The sequence below is a fragment of the Rhinoderma darwinii genome, chromosome 6 (genome assembly GCF_050947455.1).
Source record: "Rhinoderma darwinii isolate aRhiDar2 chromosome 6, aRhiDar2.hap1, whole genome shotgun sequence".
Taxonomy (NCBI): Eukaryota; Metazoa; Chordata; class Amphibia; order Anura; family Rhinodermatidae; genus Rhinoderma; species Rhinoderma darwinii.
The window spans coordinates 26,386,588-26,407,145 of record NC_134692.1 but is presented as its reverse complement, the minus strand read 5'-3'; the positions used below and the strand labels follow the sequence as shown (position 1 = coordinate 26,407,145).

General features: G+C 40.2%; 1 protein-coding gene across 1 annotated transcript in view; it reads right to left on the bottom strand.

The window, feature by feature from the left end:
- PSMD14 (proteasome 26S subunit, non-ATPase 14) overlaps window positions 1-20,558 on the bottom strand; it is a 73,303-nt gene that overhangs the window by 30,690 nt on the left and 22,055 nt on the right. The window contains exons 3-6 of the mRNA XM_075831098.1: window positions 11,283-11,354; window positions 9,352-9,471; window positions 4,809-4,879; window positions 1,890-2,040 (exon numbers count right to left, since the gene is read on the bottom strand). Of these exons, the coding sequence (XP_075687213.1) occupies window positions 1,890-2,040; window positions 4,809-4,879; window positions 9,352-9,471; window positions 11,283-11,354 (414 nt within the window). The remainder of the gene's footprint in view (window positions 1-1,889; window positions 2,041-4,808; window positions 4,880-9,351; window positions 9,472-11,282; window positions 11,355-20,558) is intronic.

The window sequence follows — 20,558 nt, the reverse complement described above, 5'->3', positions numbered from 1 at the left end:
CACGCGCGCAGCCAGCCAGCGCACACGCGCGCAGCCAGCCATCCCATATATCCATCTCATTTAACTATCTACCTCATATATCCATTTACCTGTCAAATTTATCCAACTATCTAGCTCTCACAATTATCTACACAAATATTTGTATCCCATTTGTGTTAGAAATAAGGCCACTGTATTGAAAATCTGAAGACGTTACAGATTCATAAGGAACGGAGCAAAAAGAGAATAAACGCTTCCTAATACATATATATATATATATATATATCTCAGCACTATTCATCCTAAACAGGTATATACTCTCCTGCAGATGTCAAACAATATCCAGCAAACAATAGAGGAGGGGGAGAGGACATTCCCCAGGATTGAGTAAGGCCGGGCTCATACAACACCTCACACTCCACAACTCATCTGTGCGACCAGGACTTAGGCAGAACGTATTTATGCTCGTGACTTCATTCTAGCTGTCCTACCTTATCCATCCCCTTCCCAAGCTTTAAGTAATGGAGAAGATCCTGGGAATGTTTTTTACCTCTGAGTACATAGGTTTCTCCAAATTGTCAAAAAACGGAGCCCAGCATCAATTCTCAAGAGAATAACCCCCGATTTAATCTTATTATCTGAATATACCAATCCCTTCCCTGAGAGGGGGTTGTGTCATTTCATTTCTTAAATATTAACAGTCCAAAATTACCCCCGACAGTGTTCCAATATGTCTGCTCATTAAACCTTGCTCAACCAATTAGTTCATTAGTTAATTAAGGACCCGGCCATGCAAGGCTTTCTGTGCCCCCCCCTCCCCCAATTTCTATCCCCTCCACCCAAAAGCAATTATTTCTAGGGTAAAATACTAGTTCACAGCAATTAAAACTTATATCAACCTGTGATATAAATGTTTTTTGTTCCCCCGGTGAAATATTCCAATGAACTGCCTCCACATATCATTTACCTTTCCCCACCCAAAAAAACAGAAAAGCGTTGGTGCTTGTGCTGTGGCGCGCGATGTTTAGCGATATACATAATGATGGGATATTTTAAGAGAAGGCAAACTTTTATAATAATGCATTGCGATGATTTTATCATATCTATTATTTTACATTACAATGGACGTGACATGTTCCAACAAGACACCTCAGCAGTATTTTAAAGCAGTAAACCATTCAAGCCAATTTCAGGAGCTTCTGAGTTTTTCTAATCCACTCTCCCTGTGGCTGAGCAAAATCGAATTGCCTCTCACATTTGCAGACAGCTCTGTGAAGGTGATAATAGACCTGCACCCTGCTGTCACGAGGCAGGAAATAGGAAAATGGCATATGGGGCTGAAGCGAAATATAAAAAAAAAAAAAAAAAAAAAAAAGGAAAAAGAAACCAAACAAGAACAAAAGAGATTTAAACAAAGGACAACTACAGCCCAATATGCTTTACAAGTTCATTTATTTTGCAATCGCCGTACTGAAGTAGTTCGTCAGCTCCAGAAAAAAAAAGTGAAGTGCTCGGGACACGGTCTTCAGGGGAAACTTGAATGGTCTACCAGTGTAAAGCCTTCATAGTGGAAGCGTTGTGCTGGGGGGAGCCTCAACAACCCAATGTGATTGGAAAAGGACTGGCAATCCTTAACAATTCTCTAACGATTGTTTTTTGTTTTAAACAAAAAAATTCTACATGTCATCATGGACCGATTACCCAAAAGTGAGTAGGAGACGGCTCATTTGAGATGCACGAACCATCTGAAGCCCGGAAAAACAAGGCTCTTGGGAATAAGGCAATGTATTAATTATATATCAAAGCGTGAAAGAAAAAAAACAAAGTATACTAAAAAAAAAAAAAAATTGGTTAAAGTTACATTAAAACACAGACTGAATTACATTGCTGGTAGACAGCTTGTACTTTACCTTTCCTTTTACGCTCTGAATGGGATCGACCACCACGGCTACGGCTCTTTCGGATAAGGCTTCGAAGCTCTGCTGGGTGTTGATATCAACTCCGGAGAGCCAGCAACCAAAGCCGGGGTGACTGTGGTACCAACCAACCACCATCTCAGGCCTGGAACGAGAAGATGGCTCAGACTCCCAAACATGGTACGGTATGAAAAGAGGAATTACACTAACAGGGTATAAATTAGGACTGGAAACCGTAAATTTGACGGTGTGAAAAAGGCTCCATTAGGAACATTCACCATAGTATCATTGTGAAAGCATGAACAAGTGTGACAAAGGAGTGCTATCATTAAGGGATACACATTAGCGATAGTAGATCGTGCTTTCAGTATTTCACCCTGTTACCACACCTTCCCTGAGCCAGTTTTTACCCTTTCAGCACTTGAGTAAATATCTTCTCTTTAAATATCAATTAAACCAGCAGTACAACTAGGAACCCAGTCAAAAAGCAATTTGCACTGTTCCGCTCAGCTGCTGAGCCTTTTGCTAACATTAATTTTGAAGTTTTTTTTTTTCGCAGTAAAAGAATTTTGAGCGTGCACATGACAACTGTTGAGAGGTAAAGAATAAAACTGCATAGAAAATGATTTGCCGTATTACCGTGCGCGCTTCGCTAGACAAGACTGTTTACTATTAAAGCAATTAAGACCAGCCATGACGGAGGGCAAATCTTTAACTAACCTCACACGTACGATACAAGAAGCATGGCTGTATATCAGCGTATGCAACAGCGACAGCTGAGGGAATATCGACACTGGGGCCGTGGGATGTAAAATGATGGAGAATACTAAAAGGATGAATTATACTAGAAGCGGGAGTGTCAAGTACAAATTCCAACTCATCGAAAGCCTTCGGAAAGCTAGAGGTCGCATCTTTCATCTACATACTAGAATTATACATTCAATTAAAAGTTGGTGTCTTCTCTGCAGATGATCCCTCCGCAAAAAGTATATATTAGTGTATTCGCTTTAAAGGGAACCTGTCTCAACTTTCTCCCCTATGAAGTCAACATCCAGGATTGTACAGATGATCTATGTAATTCTAGGGGTCTTCTTTTATTTTAATAATTGCTCTACAGAGAGATAAGTCCCAAAAACATTTTTGCAAAAGTAAATTCTGCCAGTACGAGTCCCTTGCAGACAGGAAGTCGGACTACATAGAAATCCATTAATTCAGTATTTGATGATCCAAAAAAAACCTGTTAATCTTGAATGCTAGGACAATATTCCCACGCTGGGTTATCAGGAAATTACTCAATTATGCTGTATTATAGGGAGAATAAAGCGACGCCAAACCTATAGATTCACAAAACTGGACAATGGAGACAATGGCTGAACAATCAAGGGCAACTATCAGGTAATGGGAAAATACACAAATACTAATAGCCATTGACTCAGTCATTTTAATGGTCTGGTCTGCTTTATGCAATCCCTTTACATATCAGGGAATATAAATGTAGTCTAGGGGGATTTACGATTAGGGACACGATCTATAAACTAGGGCATAGTTTGGTTTTGCTTATAGTCTTTGCTCCCTTTTGTTACAAACTCTTTTAAAGGGTATGTCCACCTTTGAACCAATTCTTATTTTTTATATACAATACAGCATCTTTTCAAATAATCCTGATTACAGATCTCCTACTGTTTTGTGCACACAGGTCCTATACAGGAGATGTTTCTATGGTTACAGACTACAATGAACTCTATGTGTAGTCTGATCCTGCAGTCGTGTATTATTCTTACACCGGTCCCTTCTCCTACTATCTGCAGCTTATCAAGAAGAGGGAGTGGCGTAACACGACTGCAGGATCAGGCTACACATTGTTTGTAGTCTGTAACCAGGGAGGCATAGCTCTTCAAGCGAGATGTGGAAGCAAAAATGGTAGGATATTATTTTAATCTAGAATATTTGCAAAGCTGAATTCTTTTTTTTTGTTATTTATATGCATTCGAGCAGTACAAAAAGGTTGGTTGGGAAAGTTGACAGACATTAAAGGCCATGTACAATTTCGTAGCCAAAAGTTAAGATGTGATCGTTATTAGGTGGATCCTGCGTGTCAGAGACACGCAGGACCAGCTTTTTGCCAAGCCGTCAGTCCAGCTGACCTGACAGAATCGGATTTGATGGCAAGATACAGCTTCTATGTATAAAGAATACATAGGTGTATCTGAAAAAGTAAAAGTGTTTTTTTAATGAAAATAATTTTAAAAAGTTGCATAGAATCAAATAAAACGAAATCTTAATAAAAATTAGCTACAAAAGTGTACATCGCCTTTAAAAGTCTATTCTTTTGCCATGAGACAAACACCAGTGCCTACCAGTGACATGGATGTTACAAGTGGTCGCTCATGATTTTATTTCCACCAATTGTTTTGTTTATTTTGCTTTTTTTATTTAGAATTTTCAATGGAAATCAAGAAGGGATGACCACTTCAAAAGGGGGTATACAAATAAAGAGGGGTACAAAGACAGGGCATGTTAAGGGCACACAGCTCCGTCATGGTAGTCAAATATTTAAAAGTTGATGTTGCAGTCACTTTTGTTGGTCAGGGGAAAAAAAAATAACTTATCACCATGTTCCTTCCATGCAAAAAGAAAAAAAAAAAAAAAAACAATAAAAAACATGGAAGGGCAAACACAAGGACAGCTAAAACAGCTCTAGTGTGAGGCCCCACCAAAAACCCACTCATATGTCAGCACCCTCTGAGTGTAACAAGGGAGGACTGCAAACTAAATGTTAACTACCGTCATGTCTGATGTTTCAGGTTTTTAGCGGTGTTTGGCTTTCAACATTGGTCATCACGAGCACAAGCCAGTAAACCGAAAACCCCGTATACCACATATCACACAAGGAATAAAAAACAAGGATCTTACCTTCCAGTTTGTTTCAACATGTCCAACATTTTAGCCTGAAACACTGGATCCACAGCCTCCACACTAACGCCCTATAAAATACAAACCCCCACAATTATTTCCGATCCTTATGTGCATTCTCATCAGAATTCCTAAAGGATATTGAATTTTTTTTAAAGATTTGCAACGCGCATAAAAAGAGAATATGCACAATTTATTTCAATATTTGCAGCAAGGAATGAAAGTTGCAATCCAAGCTGTTCAGATATCCAACAGTAAAGGGTTATCGCTGTTACAAAACAAGACACAAAACTGTTAAAGGAAGCAGGATTCATCTAAAATCAAGTTAATTAGCAAACGGAGCAATTTGTGACAAACATGACAGTTTTGTAGAAAGCCTACACAGTTATGAGTAAGGCCAATCCAAACACCATCAATGGCAGAAAGGCTGTTTAAGCAGCATAAAATCTATGACTGAATCAAAGTCCACAGCAGCAGCTCGGTTAGGGTTTTCGGGAAACACTTTTCGGGTAAGGGTATGAACTGTACATACTTTCAGTTGATGTGTATCAAAATCCACCGCTATATAATGGTCTCCGAATAAAAATATTGCATCAGTCTGACTGCGTTAAACCATACAATTCTACCCACTTGCAGCCAACACTAGGGGGAGCTTATGGCATACAGTTTTATTATTGCCTTTATTGTATATATATCCCTGAGACTATATCTAGTCTGCAAGTGTTTCTCCACCTCCTGCTTTCCTAATTGTAGGATATCGAACTTCCCTTCCTGGACTGTCTGCACAAAGCTATCTGCTTTCAGCGTGAGAAGTCTTTAACCCCTTAGTGACCAGCCCATTTTAGGCCCTAATGACCAAGCTATTTTATTCGTTTTTCTATAGTCGCATTCAAAGAGCTATAAAGTTTTTATTTTTTCGTCTACATAGCTGTATGAGGACTTGTTTTTTGTGGGATTAGTTGTACTTTTTAATAGCACCATTTTTGGGTACATATTTTTTTATTAACTTTTTTTGGGGGGATTATAAAAAAAAACCTGAAATTCCGCCATTGTTCTATGCGTTTTTAAATTGACGCCGTTCACTATGCGACGTAAATGACATGTTACCCTTATTCTATGGGTCGGTACGATTACGGCGATACCACATATGTAGCGTTTTTTTTATGTTTTACGACTTTTGCACAATAAAAACACTTTTGAACTAATATTATTTGTTTTTGCATCGTCGCTTTCCAAGAGCCGTAATTTTTTTATTTTTCTATCAATGTAGTGATTTTTTGGGCTTGTTTTCTGCGGGACGAGACGTAGTTTTGATTGGTACTGTTTTGGGGTGCATGGGACTTATTGATTCATTTTTATTATGACTTTTTTGAGGGGCAAGGGAAAAAAATAGCAATTTCGCCATGGTTTTTGCGTTTTTTTTTTACGGTGTTCACCTTGCGGTTTAAATGACATATTAACTTTATTAATGGAGTCATTACGGTCGCGGCAATACCATATATGTGTACTTTTATTTATTTTTGACACTTTTACTAAATAAAACCACTTTTTATGGAAAAAAATGGTTTTATTTTTTTACTGTAACTTTTATTATTAATCTTTATTTCACATTTATTATTTATTTCACTAGTCCCACTAGGGGACTTTACTCTGCGATCTTCAGATCGCTGCTATAATGCTCTGGTATACTTCGTATACCAGAGCATTATTGCCTGTCAGTGTAAATCTGACAGGCAATCTGTTAGGACGTGCCTCCGGCGCGTCCTAACAGGCATATGTCCAGGGCAGACCTGGGGGCTTTTATCAAGCCCACGGCTGCCATGACACCCCATCGGAGACCCGCGATTGCATTCGCGGGCCGCCGATGGGTGACAGAGGGAGCTCACTCCCTTTGTAAACAAAGTTAAATGCCGCGGTCGCTATTGACGGCGGCATTTAACGGGTTAAACGGCCGCGATCGAAGTAAACTTAGATCACGGGCGTTGGAGTAGGAGCTCAGCTGTCATCAGACAGCAGAGCCCCGGCTCCAGCCTGCACGGGAGACCCGTGCAGGACTTAGACTAGGCGAATGTTAAAAGGCGTCAGCCTAGCCTAAGGCCCCTTAGTGACCGACGTGAAAAGGCGTATTAGTGGTCACTAAGGGGTTAATATTATTGAAGTGTACCACTAACACAGAAAGCACATAGCTCTGTGCTGAAAGTTAAAGGAAAGTGAGATAAAAGATAATAAGTAGAGCGGGAGGAGAAGGAACACTTACAGACTAGACATAAAGCTACTGTATTAGCTGTGACAGGGAAGGGGCTGGCTTAGATAATGAACTGAGACAGGCAGCCAGCTCCGTTATCAAACCACCGACACACAGAGGGGGGCACCCTGCATCCGGAGGCTGTTTCAACACGTCACAGCTAAGAGACCAGATGAAAGGGTAGGGAAATCTGGACATCCTCGCAGTTTTGAAAGTGAGAAGTATATTGGTAAGTGTCTTCATTTGACATTTCCTAACAAATTTGTAACATTTTCTGTTGTGGGACAATCCCTTTAATGTATAAATCATATGCTGTAAACGCCTAAAGCGCCCTCTAGTGGTGGCAGTAGGCAGACAGAATTGTATTATTTAATTCAATGGCTGTGTGCTCTGCATCAGAAAAAAAAATGGAGCCACTCATGCAAAAAAAGAATGTTGAAGGTTTTCCAGTGCCAGAGATCAATTAAATTCTTGGAGGCGGGTGTAACTACAGGTGTTTGTTTTTTTGTTTTGTTAGGCTATCCAAAGGATTTTGAAGTCTTTTTCTCATGATCAATATGGCTCTCTTTCTTAATAAACTTATACATATAGTCTTATTTAAGTATGGTATTATAGGGTAGTTCATACAGTTAAAGGCCTATTTAGACCCATTTCTTACTGTCTAAAGAGTCTCCCTACCTTCTTAACCGTTCCCATAGAGCCCGAATGAAGATCACATTACACTGCTAACTAGACTATCCAGTTTTGAGCTTACAAGGTTCAAAAGACTCAACCAGATCAGTCCCCAGAACTCTAGTTTAGCAAGTACAGTTTTTTGTTTTGTTTTTTTATAAAACGGTCTATAGTATTTCTAATTTAAGTCAGTCCTCCAGCAAGGCCATACATATTTGGGAAACATAATAAATAGGTGTCTTATTATATTTCTTCAGTCACAGCCCACATTGCTGCCCTTTTTGTATTACAGGTGAATAGCCTCTGAATGCAGCCAAACTCCCAATCTTTACCCTGTGCACATAAGATTGAAGGAGGCTCCAAACAATGAACACTGACTATATGTTATCAAATCCAATTCATCATTTCTAAACTCCACAGGTCATTTAAAGGGGTTCTTTGCTTTGGACAATCTACATATTAGAATAGACTCTTAATAAAGGTCCTCTTACATGGCCCGTCCTGGGTCGTGTAAACTAGCAACGATCAACGAGACAGCTCGTTGATCGGCGCTCGTTTGCTCCTTTCACATGGAGCTATGTAGGAGGACGAGCGCTTGTTACTCCGATCACTCATCCCCATACATTTCTATCATGTCGGCAGTAGGTCTCTGTTTACACAGGGAGATTTGCTGTCATCAACGATAAGATTAGCAGATGAACGAGCAACGGGCAATTATCAGCAACGAGCGTTTGCCCGATAATTGGCCCATGTAAAAGGGCCTTAAGGTGTCCACAAAGTGCCCCACAGCGATCAGCTGTAGTCTGTGGGGAAATCTAACAGTAAATGTTAATTTTCCCTCTAGCCCCACCACAGGGGAAATTAAGCATTACACAGTGCTCATTCACATCAACGGCTTGTCTGTGTAATGTAGGACAGGTCTGGCCCTCCAGAGGCATAGATGCTCTTTGTAACAATTCTCTATTCCATCCAGAGGGGTCTCTGAACAAAGGACCCTCCTCGATTAACTCATAATTTCCTAATAGGGTATATGAAAATGGGTTTTCTAAACTGGACACCCCCTTTAAAGTAGAGCAATTGCAGCTGAAGTAGCCAGTTATTGATTGAAAGCACAATCGAGGAATTGAACATAAAATTGGTAGAGGTGGTGACGGTCCATGAACGCTCAGTGGCACGAACCTATGCTAGAGAAAGCAGCCAAGTTGCAATACCAGACACAGCCCATACGCAAAAGTGGTGCTGTTTTAGGGGGAGGGGGAAAGAGACCCTTTCGTCTAATCTTGGAAGCCCCTTTTTTTTTACAATCGCCAACTTATGATCACAGGGCAATTACTAAGAAAGAACTGAAAATTATGCTAGGAAACACACACTGGTCCTTTTCTTGATTAGCCATTTGACCTCTTACTGTATAAAACTGAAGGACTCCATTAAAGTTATTTTCTGGTTTTGTGGTTCTGAAGGAATGGTCTGACACAAATGTTTTGCTTTCTATAATCAACACCTGTGGGCATGTACTTGTATATTTGTCCATTTCTTTTTATTGAAACATTTTTCTGCGGTGCTTTCAGTTCACAATTAACTATTAAACAGATGCACTTTATATTTTAAAACAGTAAAAGGACTTACAGTTCCAGACTGGGGCATGGCAAATACATCAATGACTCTGACTGTGTAGTCATCCACAAACTCCCCCAGCATCAGACCCATGACTTCCATTGGGACACCAGCCCGGCCATGCTTTAGCATCTAGGATAAGTGAAGAACCATTAACAAAATGCATGTGATTTCTACCTAACTGGAGCATGCAATTCACTTCTGTAAACTCGTACATAACAAGACTCCCCTAGATGGGGCGTTGAACTCAACAATATTTAATTTATCATGTATCTGTCTCAGTTAAAAAAAAAGAATAATGAAAAATATAGCACAACATAATATATATATTAGTAGTAATAAAACAATAAAACAAAAATACAAATAAAAAGTAATTTTTAAAAAAAATATACAAAATCATAAAGTGCACAACTTACATAAAGAGCATTGTCTGTCAAGGGGTGCCCAATGGGGGAGATTTATTTATATTGGAGCCACGTACAAGCAGTGAACCACACACCAGTGCAGCTAAATCAACATCATGAACATTGGATCAAAAATTAAGTCACCAAAACCAATTACTGGGTGTCGTACATTGTGATTGACTGAACATAGAGCCCGACTGCAAAGTAGCCCATCGACGAAGCTACCAGCTATCAAAGTGGGTCTTTCACTAAATATTGCCACAGAAAGATTTTTTATAAAAAGAACCCCAAAAATTGGTGCATTATTGTTTCAAATGATCCAAGTGTCCCACAGTCGACGGCCGCATTCAGTTCAATTCGATACTACAGGAGTAGATAAATAGATTGTCACCAGACACTTCCCTAGCAGTGTCCTCAAGTAGCTGTACTGCAGCGCTCTCTGCTGCACGGCATTGTGAATAAACTAGGCTGGCCATACACAGAAGATCATCTACTACCAAAATGGATGAGGATTTCGGACGATCAGCGTTTTAATAGCCACGTTGGATTTTTTCCAATATGGTTTCCAACAATTTTATTAGAAAAACGTCACAGTAAAAACATTCACAAACGAAGACGCATGTAGGGTTAGTCCACTGTAGAGTTAGTACATATAAACATTAATGGAAGCATGTTCGTTTGTTTTGGTTTTTTTTTGGGGGGGGGGGGGTTGTTTTTTTACAATAGAAGTCAATGGCAACAGGATAGGAATCCTGTTTCAAAGGGAACCTGTCGCCAGCATTTCACCTGTTGAACTCTACACACCCTTCGCTGGCCGCTGCTATCAAAAGTTCATTGGCGTTATCCCCTCTCCTAAACTCTTCCTCCGCCCGTAAACGGTCTGCAAACATTTTGCGCCTTTTATGGTAATAATCCAGCAGTCTCGTTCGTTCCTCTTCTTAAGCCCGCCCACCACCGAAAACGGACGCGCCCTTTATGCCGAAATCTCATCTGAGATAGCGCACATGCACCAGTCATGCATGGTCTGACATGCTTCCCTGCTTTGTTGAGGCTTCAAATCTTGTTACTGTGCATGCGCCGCTAGGGTGTCGTGTTGTGCGCTCGCACCAGAACAGGACATGGATGCGCAAGCGCGGGATTTCGTGTGTGATGGGGAGAAGCGAGGAGCTGTCAATCAAAACTAAGGAGACGGGGTTAACTCAGAAAGCCTCGAGGAATGAGGATATGACTCTTTTCAAATGAAGATATGACTATTTTATGCTCATTAGCATACGGCACGGGAACACTAAAGGTACAGAGCCTACTTAGAAGATAATTATAGGTTACATAATGATTTTTCACCCACGTCCACCAGGTATTGATGATTTAATAGGTGAAATGCTGGTGACCGGTTATCTTTAAGTACCTTTTTTCTAATCTTGAAAAATAAATAAATAGTACAATTCAACAGGATGCAAAAGCATGGTGTGAACTGAGCCTTAATTACGTTAAAATGGGATGGGGGGGGACGACGACATGCATATACAGGTAGATACTTACTTTAAGCAATGCTAAGGAAGAAATATAAACCTGCTCGGCTGTGTCCACTGCGGGAGCATCGGTGGGAGGCCCCTAAAAATAAAGTAAGAACATGTGTCAAATCTGGCCGCTCGCAGGTCACGTTCAGGCACATACTGCACTAACATACACTACGATGACTACACGGACAATTGCCATAGTGGATACTGTAACATTGGTTGGTATAATAGGGACTTTGCTTCCTAAAGCTGTAAAATACTTTATTTCCCAATTATCTCTATGACATCTTGTGATGGTGTGAATGTGGGTGTTGTTCGCTTTGGATGATTAAATGATTTCTAAACAATTTAACGTTCGCTGCGGTGGAGCGAAGAGGAGAACGCAGTTGAGGCAGCGAAACTACTTCATAGAATTACAGTATCCGCCAATATATGTAACACATGCCTAAAACAGGTTTCATAGAAGTTTCACGGTTCTTTTGCAAAAATTTAAAAAAAAAAAATTCTAGTTCATTACGGTCATCAGTAGAAGTTACAATAGTTTTTTCAATCTACTTTTGGATCAGTGTTTTTCATTCTCTGTCTTTGTTTTATTACACTCAACGACTACAGCGCTTGGCCATCTCCGTGAGTCCCATAGAGAATGAATAGAGCGTCAGGGCGCACGCCCATCTTGTGGTCCATTCAAACTTGCGTTTGAGCAGTGAGGGCAAACGGGTGGTACGGGACCACCATTATAGTGATCGGTTGGGCCTCCAGCTATCACTTATCACCTATCCTGTGAATAGTTGATAAATGTCTTTGTGGGAAAACCCCTTTAAGTGCTAAACCAAGTGATGTGGCGCTTTCATACGAAATAACTGTTTGGGTGTTCGAGTGAAGCTCACCAAGGCACACAGCACTGCGGAGATGTAGGCACTCTGTGCGGTCCTGTGGTAGAAACGCTTCTAGCGGTGAATACATCTTAATACGGTGTCTGATGGCAAATGCCATGATTGAAATTCATACAGAATTCAAATGAAAATAATTCCTGTAAGGAAATGGAGACATATGAGTGTAACGTAGGGCACCCAAAGAATTTTATGGGTGCCATAGTACTGCTCTGTAAAACTCCGTTTGTAAAGAGCTGTAATACGCTCTTGTGCATGAGGCTTGAGTGTGATCTGTAAAACATCAGATCCTTATAGTTGTTGCAGTGCTGGGGGGAGGGGGGGGAGGGGGTGCTGGTTGAGTACAGAAATAGTTCTATAGTGAACCAGTTATTCAGCAAAATCTTAGCTCCTGTATTTAATTTTTTTATTTAAGAAGAAAGGTGCTAAAGTTAGGACACTTAAAGAAGACCTGTCACTAGGTCATATAAGTTGAGCTGGTTATACGACCTGAATAGCGCTGTCTCTCTTCTTCCTGGACCCCCGTTCCAGAGATGTGGCCCGCTGATGTGTTGGCACCCTCTATGATAATTTGCTGTAGTTAGCCAACAGGGCGTGAACTACTCTGTAGCGGTCTTGCACAGATTGGTCAGCAGAGGCAATGAAGCTAGCTCCACCCCGTTGGCTAACTACAGTTAATTGGCATATAGGAAGCCAACACATCAGTGGGCCACATCTCTCGAACGGAAGAAGGAAGGTGGGGAATCCAGAAAAATGAAAAAAAAAAAAAAAAAAAAAAAAAAAAAAAAGAAGAAGAAGACCTCGAATCAGAGAGACCATTCAGGTCAGAAAACAAGTTCAACTTATATGACCTAGTGACAGGTCTACTTTGTAGGTCCACCATTAAAATTCTTCCACAAAATTAACTTAATTACATTCCATATCAACACAATTTAATGTAAAAATTAAATAAAAAAATCTGACAATCTAGAATAGAAAGGTCAATGGAGCTCCAACAAACTAAATCATACTTGTTTGGATGGAGTCCTGCTGCAGAAGCGATTTCCAGCAGAGGAGAAAGGACAGTTTTTCTTATAAGTTGTGTCCAATTAAGAAAAGTAGAGAAAGATTTAAGCAAGTCCTCACTGGTCCTGTACGTAACGTCCATCAGAGTACAATGTACACATTTTTTTGCCAAACAGAAAAAAATCTGCCTCAAAATTCCCTCTGGATTTTTGAAATGCGAGCGCTTCTTGAGGGTTTTTTTTTAAGCGTATTTTGGACACTTTTTTTGGGCTCCAAAGCAGACAACGATAATATATTCTGCTGCATAAACGATACGATCAACTGATGAATGAGTATTTGCCTGATCATTGGCCTGTGTAAAAGGGCCTATACTCCTTCGGAGTTCCTTTGTAGCTTAGGCTACAATGCAGCAGCCACTAATCATTGTCGTGCCCTAAAAAAGCAGCGTGCGCTGAAGTAAATAGCAGGTCGGTATCACACTTAAGAATGCGCCTTTTTCATTGGAATTCCACTTTAAATGGTGAATTTAATAGCCACAAAAAAATTCGCGTTTTTCCTGCTACCGACACAATACGCCTCTACTTAACATTCATATCATAAAATGTCGGATGTAAAAGGGGATTTTACAAGAAAGCCAAGGATAAGAAATTAGAACGAAACGAAATTCTTTTGATTTTGGCAAAAGGTCAGTTACAAGACACTTGAAAATCGGACTGATTTCTCTCACTCTCAAAAAAAATAAAATAAAGAAGTATAGCTGCTACAATCTGCCTTTAACTGTCTAAAAGTGTTATCCAGTGAACTGACCTGCCTGCAGGGCAATAATCACAGCCTTCACTCAGGAGGTAGAAACAATCTGAAACCTAGAGCGTCTTATCCTGGGCGTCCACGAAGTCGCAGCCCAGGATAATGATGATATCATGATAATATAATTGGGAAGAGCACAGAAAGTCATTTCAGTTTTATGCTCAGCACCGATTTCTACTCTATATTATTATTATTTTTTTTTTACATAGAACAGAAAACTGGGGGGAAAAAAAATAAAAAATAAAGATAACACATTTATTTTTCGTTAAAAATGATAGAAAGGAGCCAATTAATTATACAAACGTGTGTAAGGTATCCATCGTCTCATGAAAAGAAAAGCAAAATAGCACCAAAAACGTACCAATGTAACAATAAATCAACAAAGTGTAAGCCAGCAGAGAAGATAAATAGATCTATCTAAAAATCATCATATCAATGATTCCAGTAAGGTTTCATGTAGACGGCTAAGGCTATGTTCACACCTGCGTCGTAGGTTTCTGGCTTTCTGCTAAGTTAGTGGAGCAGAACTAGGAAAAACCGGAAGCAACGGTTCCATAGCACCATGGATACCACTGGCGGCCGACGGCACCCTTTGACTTTAATGGGTTCCATCAACTTTCCATCGGGGTGTCCCAAGGTTTTACCAGAAATAATAGCGCAGGATTGTTACCGGTAATCTCGACTGGATCTGCGACAGAGGAGCCTAACGGAGCCTCCAACACAGATGTGAACGACGCCCAAGTTGTGTGCACAAAGCCTAAATGGTGGCACAATTCCATACTATGGAGTCATAGGCACTCCGTGTGCCACTGTCTGTACAGCACCGTATTACAGAGATAGCAATGCTTCTAAATGAGAACACAGCATCTGATGGGACAAGGTAAAATTTTTCCCTGTTATATTCCATACGAAGCAGAGAAAACGCTTTATGTCTCGGTATGAAGTTGGAGGTATCTGGAGTTCCAGTAGGGCCCATAGGCTTCGATGGGTGCTGTATTACAACTCTGTATCTCGTACCTAGTACAGAGTCGTAATATGTCAGGTACTGCACACGTCATGTCACATGCATCTTGGATGAGACATTGTCCACTTGTCCTACAAATATCCTCTGACAAGACTATATAGTGTCTTGCATAACCCGATGTAAGTACTAACAGGCAGGGTTTTCGCTTTGCTCAAATATTTTTAGCAGAGGTTTTTGTCAACATTTACTATATGATTTAGGTTATTTTAACTGTATACTCAAGGTCCTTTTAGACAGCCCGATACTGGCCATCAAATTGAGAGTCGATCGACGATACTGCTCATTGATCGGCGCTCTTTATCTCCATTCACAAGGAGCAATCATCGGTAATGTATGGGAGGAGCGATCGTTAGTCCCCATGCATCTGCGTTATATCGGCAGCACATCTCCCTGTTCAGACGTGCTGCTGACTAGCGACCACTTTTTGGTTGGCATAAAAGATGCAATCAGCCGATAGATGCCGAGATGCAATCAGGCAATCGATGTTTACTGATAGATGCCGTTTGCACAGGGCAATGATCGGGAACGAGCGTTCGTACGAGTGCTCATTGAACCGATCATTGGCCCGTGTAAAAGGGTGTTAAGTCGGCGCTGAGTAAATAAAGGTTATTATCATTGGACTTCTCCACTCGCTTATTAAATCCACACAAAACAAGAAGATCAATTCACACCCAGTAGTGTATATATATATATATATATATATATATATATACATATACACACACACACACTTTTTATTTTTATTATTTTATTTATTTATATTATATATATTTTTTATTTAAAAAAACGTGCTAGTAGTGGATTACGCTGGAAGCCGGCATACTGGCTTGTCTTTTTCACATGGACAGTGCTTGTTGACAAAGTGCTACAGAAGGCATTTCAGATGGTAACAGCACAGACCTAATGTGTTATCTGCTCAGGCCTTTTAGCAAATTTATTAACACTATTAGCCGTTTTACTTCACCTTCCTGTTAGTGTGAACTTCTATCACTTACTTAGCCAGGTTTATTAAATACCTGCTGATTAAACGAGAGTCAAAACGACTGATAAGAAAGCTGTAATCAGCCGCTGAACTGTTTGCTGTAAATAAAACCTACAAAGTAATGAATATTAACAAGGGCTACAGTAAAAATGTAATATCTTTCAAGCCAGCATTTATTATTTTTTATACTTCTGTACTTTATAAAGTAGTCCACTCAACTAATATAAAGACAGAAAAGGTCTTTTTTTTTTTTTTTTAAGGCAAAATGATACCCAGATAACGAGCAGTGACATTAATATGGGAAAGGAAGAAAAAACAGACTTGTCTGAGTGTACAGGACGTAGTTTAAAGCAATTAGAATCTTTACATAGGATTTATAATAGGAAGAAAGTGCACGGAAATCATCATAAAATCATACAAATATATAGCCGGGGACGGAGGACGGTATGTTTATTTCATACTCTGAGCCATCCTTTTAATGCTTTAATTTTGTGAGCATTAAACAAGTAGTGTGAAAAACAAGCGGCATGTAAACTACAGCGACTGCGTCTGCTTCAGTGCTGAGCGGAGGCAACCTGTTATAGAAGGTGTTAATTGGCAATAGGAGTACAAGTCAGAAGCATGTTCCCCATTGTCCAAGCCCAGCAAGGCTAGGTCATTAAAGTGGAAATGAATTCTTTCCTGCTGGCTTAACCCTTCGCGAGTTTGTTCGCGTCACTTGAAAATTAACTCGGGCGACATTAAACAATGCAAGAACAAAACCGAAGACGGACATTCTCTGTAAAGCTGGTCATTGACATATAGGCCACCCAATAATATACAGTCCCGTAGACAAAGACAAACCCAACAACGTGAAAAATACGTTTGATTAAGGACTGACATGTACAATGTGCCTCATAGAAAAGTAGTCAACACTGCCCAAATACGCATCATGATCATACTAAAACGTATAGATATGTCTAAAGGACTTTTGAACCAACTATCATTAATTACTGTTGTGTATGAACAGATTTATAAGAAAACCATGTCTATGGCCACCTTATGATATGAGTATCAGTGGGTGCGGAATATGCATTACTATCTATATGGACTGTATGATCAAGAGGTTATGAAAAATACCGCTATAAAAATAACTTTACACTACATGCAGAATCCGCCAATTACATTTACTTCTCTGACAGACAAAACCCTAAACACTAAATCTAGAAATTAAAGATAAAAGTAAACAGTATTGTCAGGCTGCAAAACAGTAGAAATCCTGCATAGAACAAAAGGGGTTAATTTCTAATGAATCCGTTCCATTTTCAGTTGAACGGAGTGGGACTTAATTATGTGTGTCCTACTGCAGTCAGGACAGAAGGGGAGGCTCCTGCTGCAGCCAGTTGCCTTACCGCCAGACACCGAATTCTGAGTATAAGGAAAGGGGGGGGGGGATGGCTATTCTCCTAGAAAACACACACACACACACACACACACACACACACACACACACACACCTTTATATATGTCTCAGTAGTAATTGCAGTACAAGATAAAATAGGATCAAAGGAAAGACTTAGATTAATGCAGGAATTGCTGGGATATTTTTTTGTGCATTTTATGTGTGTAGTGTTCGTTTAATGATGTTTTCAGAGACTAGAAAAAAAATCTGTCTGGGAAGGGGGAAAGCCATAAAAACAATAAAAGACCCATTACTCACCTGATCATTATCATCACTCAATCACCCGTTCCAGCGCAGCCACTCGATGCTTCCTGGTTTACTATCCTGCAGTGATGACGTGCCCATATGATCGATATGTTTGTGATCTCTGTAAACCCACTTAACATGAGAGCTGCCACAGGAAATCAGCTGATCGTCAAGGGTCCAGCTCCCAATACATCTAGTATTACATGCAGTCATGTCAAATAACCATATATATTTATGTTTTGATCATATGGCCATACATAAACTAACTACATTTGTTTTTATTCTTGCAATAAATATTGCTAAACTGAGAAAATTAAGCCATTAACTATCAGATGCGGGATTGGGGTACGCAAAAGCTGTTGCTTGTTATCCTGCTCTGGCTCATACAGCGGGATCCCATTGGAACCTCCTCTAGGACTCAATGTATCCTAATAGAACACATGGACAGGGGTTGTCAAAATGAGTCAACCCCTTTAAACTCCATGTATTACAAGACCGATTTACCATTGTTATAGTGTCGTATTGTATACAGACTTCTCACTCATCAGTATTTTTCCACTGGAGGTAAAAATTTTACTTCCATAGGTCACCTTTATATGATGGCCACTTTCATAGGAAGCTAAACAAGAACTGGGGGTGAACACAAACTTCATGCTGAGGTTGCCATTGGTTGGATTTGCAACCATTACCCCAGTACCGCAAGCCAACAGTACTAAACATTGCGTCACAATGCTTCCCAACATACAGGATGCTTGCTCTTTTGGATGGACCCCAATTAGGCAGGAACATTTTTCTAATAGTACATGGCTTAGTATTCTTAGGGATATTTAGTGCAAGAACCAAAAGAAATGTAGTCCAGCTAGTTTACGGCCATATGAACAAAGCAATATATGGGTATGTGACATGGCCTGAGCAAGGTACATGACATGGCATGAGCAAGGTACATGACTGTTTTAGTGCATATGCGGATGGACAACTACAATAATCTTTGCTTTTATTGGTGGAACATTATAGCTCAGTAAAAGTCTATTAAGTAGCTGGTAAAAATTGCTAATTACTTAAACAAACTGAAGATAAATAACCAAATATACGTAATGTTACAAAAACGATGGCCGTGTATTACCCGGGCTCAATAGACTTCTACAGGAGCTGGGGCGGCCGGGAGAACAGCCGAAAATAGGGTATGTCCCATTTTTTGACGGCCCGGTCTCCCGAGTCGTCAAAAATAAAATAAAAAATAGGTTGTGTGAATAGCTCCATTTGGGGGTCTATTGTTCCTATTACAGCCACGTGACGACCGTTTTTTTGAACGCCCGTCAGACGGCTGGGAAACCTGGTCATGTGAACAGGGCCTAAGAGTAGAGGTACGTCAGAAAACAGATACATCACAGATAAGTGTAAACAGGTCAAAGCATAAGCCTAAAGAATAGTAACATGTAAACCATATAAAAAAATGCAAAGAGATGTAGTAGCCTCTGCGTCTTACCAGTGCAGGTAGGTAACCTACAAAATAACCGTATAAAGCTCACTTAGCCATCGCTCAACAAAAGGGAAGGGGGAAGGAGAGGGGTAGTATTGGGTTTGCTTACAGGATCAGTGTAAGACGCAGTTTAGAGCGTATACATAGAGGGGCGGTTTGACAAGACAAAACTTGTCCAAATACATTTGTTATTTAAGGGACCACATAAAGCAGTGGTCAAGAACAGGGGACAAATTGAAGGGGAAAAGAAAAAAAAAGGATGACCGGGAGCCTACCGACACCATCGCCAAGCTAGGGTAACAACTCTGCTCAGGATGGGAGGGAAAAAGCAGGATGGGCCACGAGGTATTTCTGCTGGTCAGCCAAGAATGAATGGATGTCTTTTCTTTTTACAACAAAATAAAATTGTAGTGAAAGTTTTACTACAGCATAGAGACTTTCATCAGGGTATGAATCAAGAAGAGACATTTTACATGTTAACAAAATCTAAGGGTGAAGGTTTAGGTGAATGGATGATCCACTGGCGGCGGAAGAAACACTACTGGCAAAGCAAAAATAATAGCAAGGAAATATATAGAAGGAGATGTTGTGGTCGAGTACGTGAAAGGGCTCATGTGAACAACCGTATGCTGGATCTGTGTTGTACGGAACCAGAATACTGCATTATGCACCTGTAGAAATATAGTGTGGCCATACTGTACCTCTATGTGGCGCAGATTTCACGCAGATTTTTTTTTCTAAGACCCAGTTCACACTTATTTTTTTTACGCTGATTTTGATGCAGAAACCGCAGCGGCAAAAAACGGCCAAAACCGCCTGCCATTGATTTCAATAAAGAGGATTTTTTTTACCGTGTGGCGTTTAACCGCTCGCGGTAAAAAAGCGACATGCTCTTTCTAGCCACGGTTCCGCCTCTGACCTCCCATTGAAATCAATGGGAGGCTGAGAAAGTGTTTTTCGCTGCGTTTTTTGCCTGCGGCACTCAATGGCCGCGGGCAAAAAAACTCCGCAATAATTTGCAGACAGGTCAAAATCTGCCTCAAAATTCCTGAAGGAATTTAGAGGCAGATTTTTCTGCCTGCAAAAAAACAAACAAACTGTGTGAACGTGGCCTTAGGGTATGTCCACACGTAGAAAAACGTGGGGAAACGTGTTTTCAAGAGAAAACAGCCTCTGACTTCAAGGCGATTTTGAAGCTTCTTTTAATTTGAAGATTATTTTGGAGGAGTTTGAGGAGTTTTTCATAGTATCAATGGAAAATCAACTTCAAAAATGCCTCAAGAAGCGACGCGCTACTACTTTTTATGAGGCATTTTATTAATTTAGCAGCATAAAAATACGCCAGTGTGAACAGCAAAGTGTGTTTCCCATTGAAAACAATGGGACACAGTTTGCAGGCTTATTTCAAGTGTATTTTGGAGCG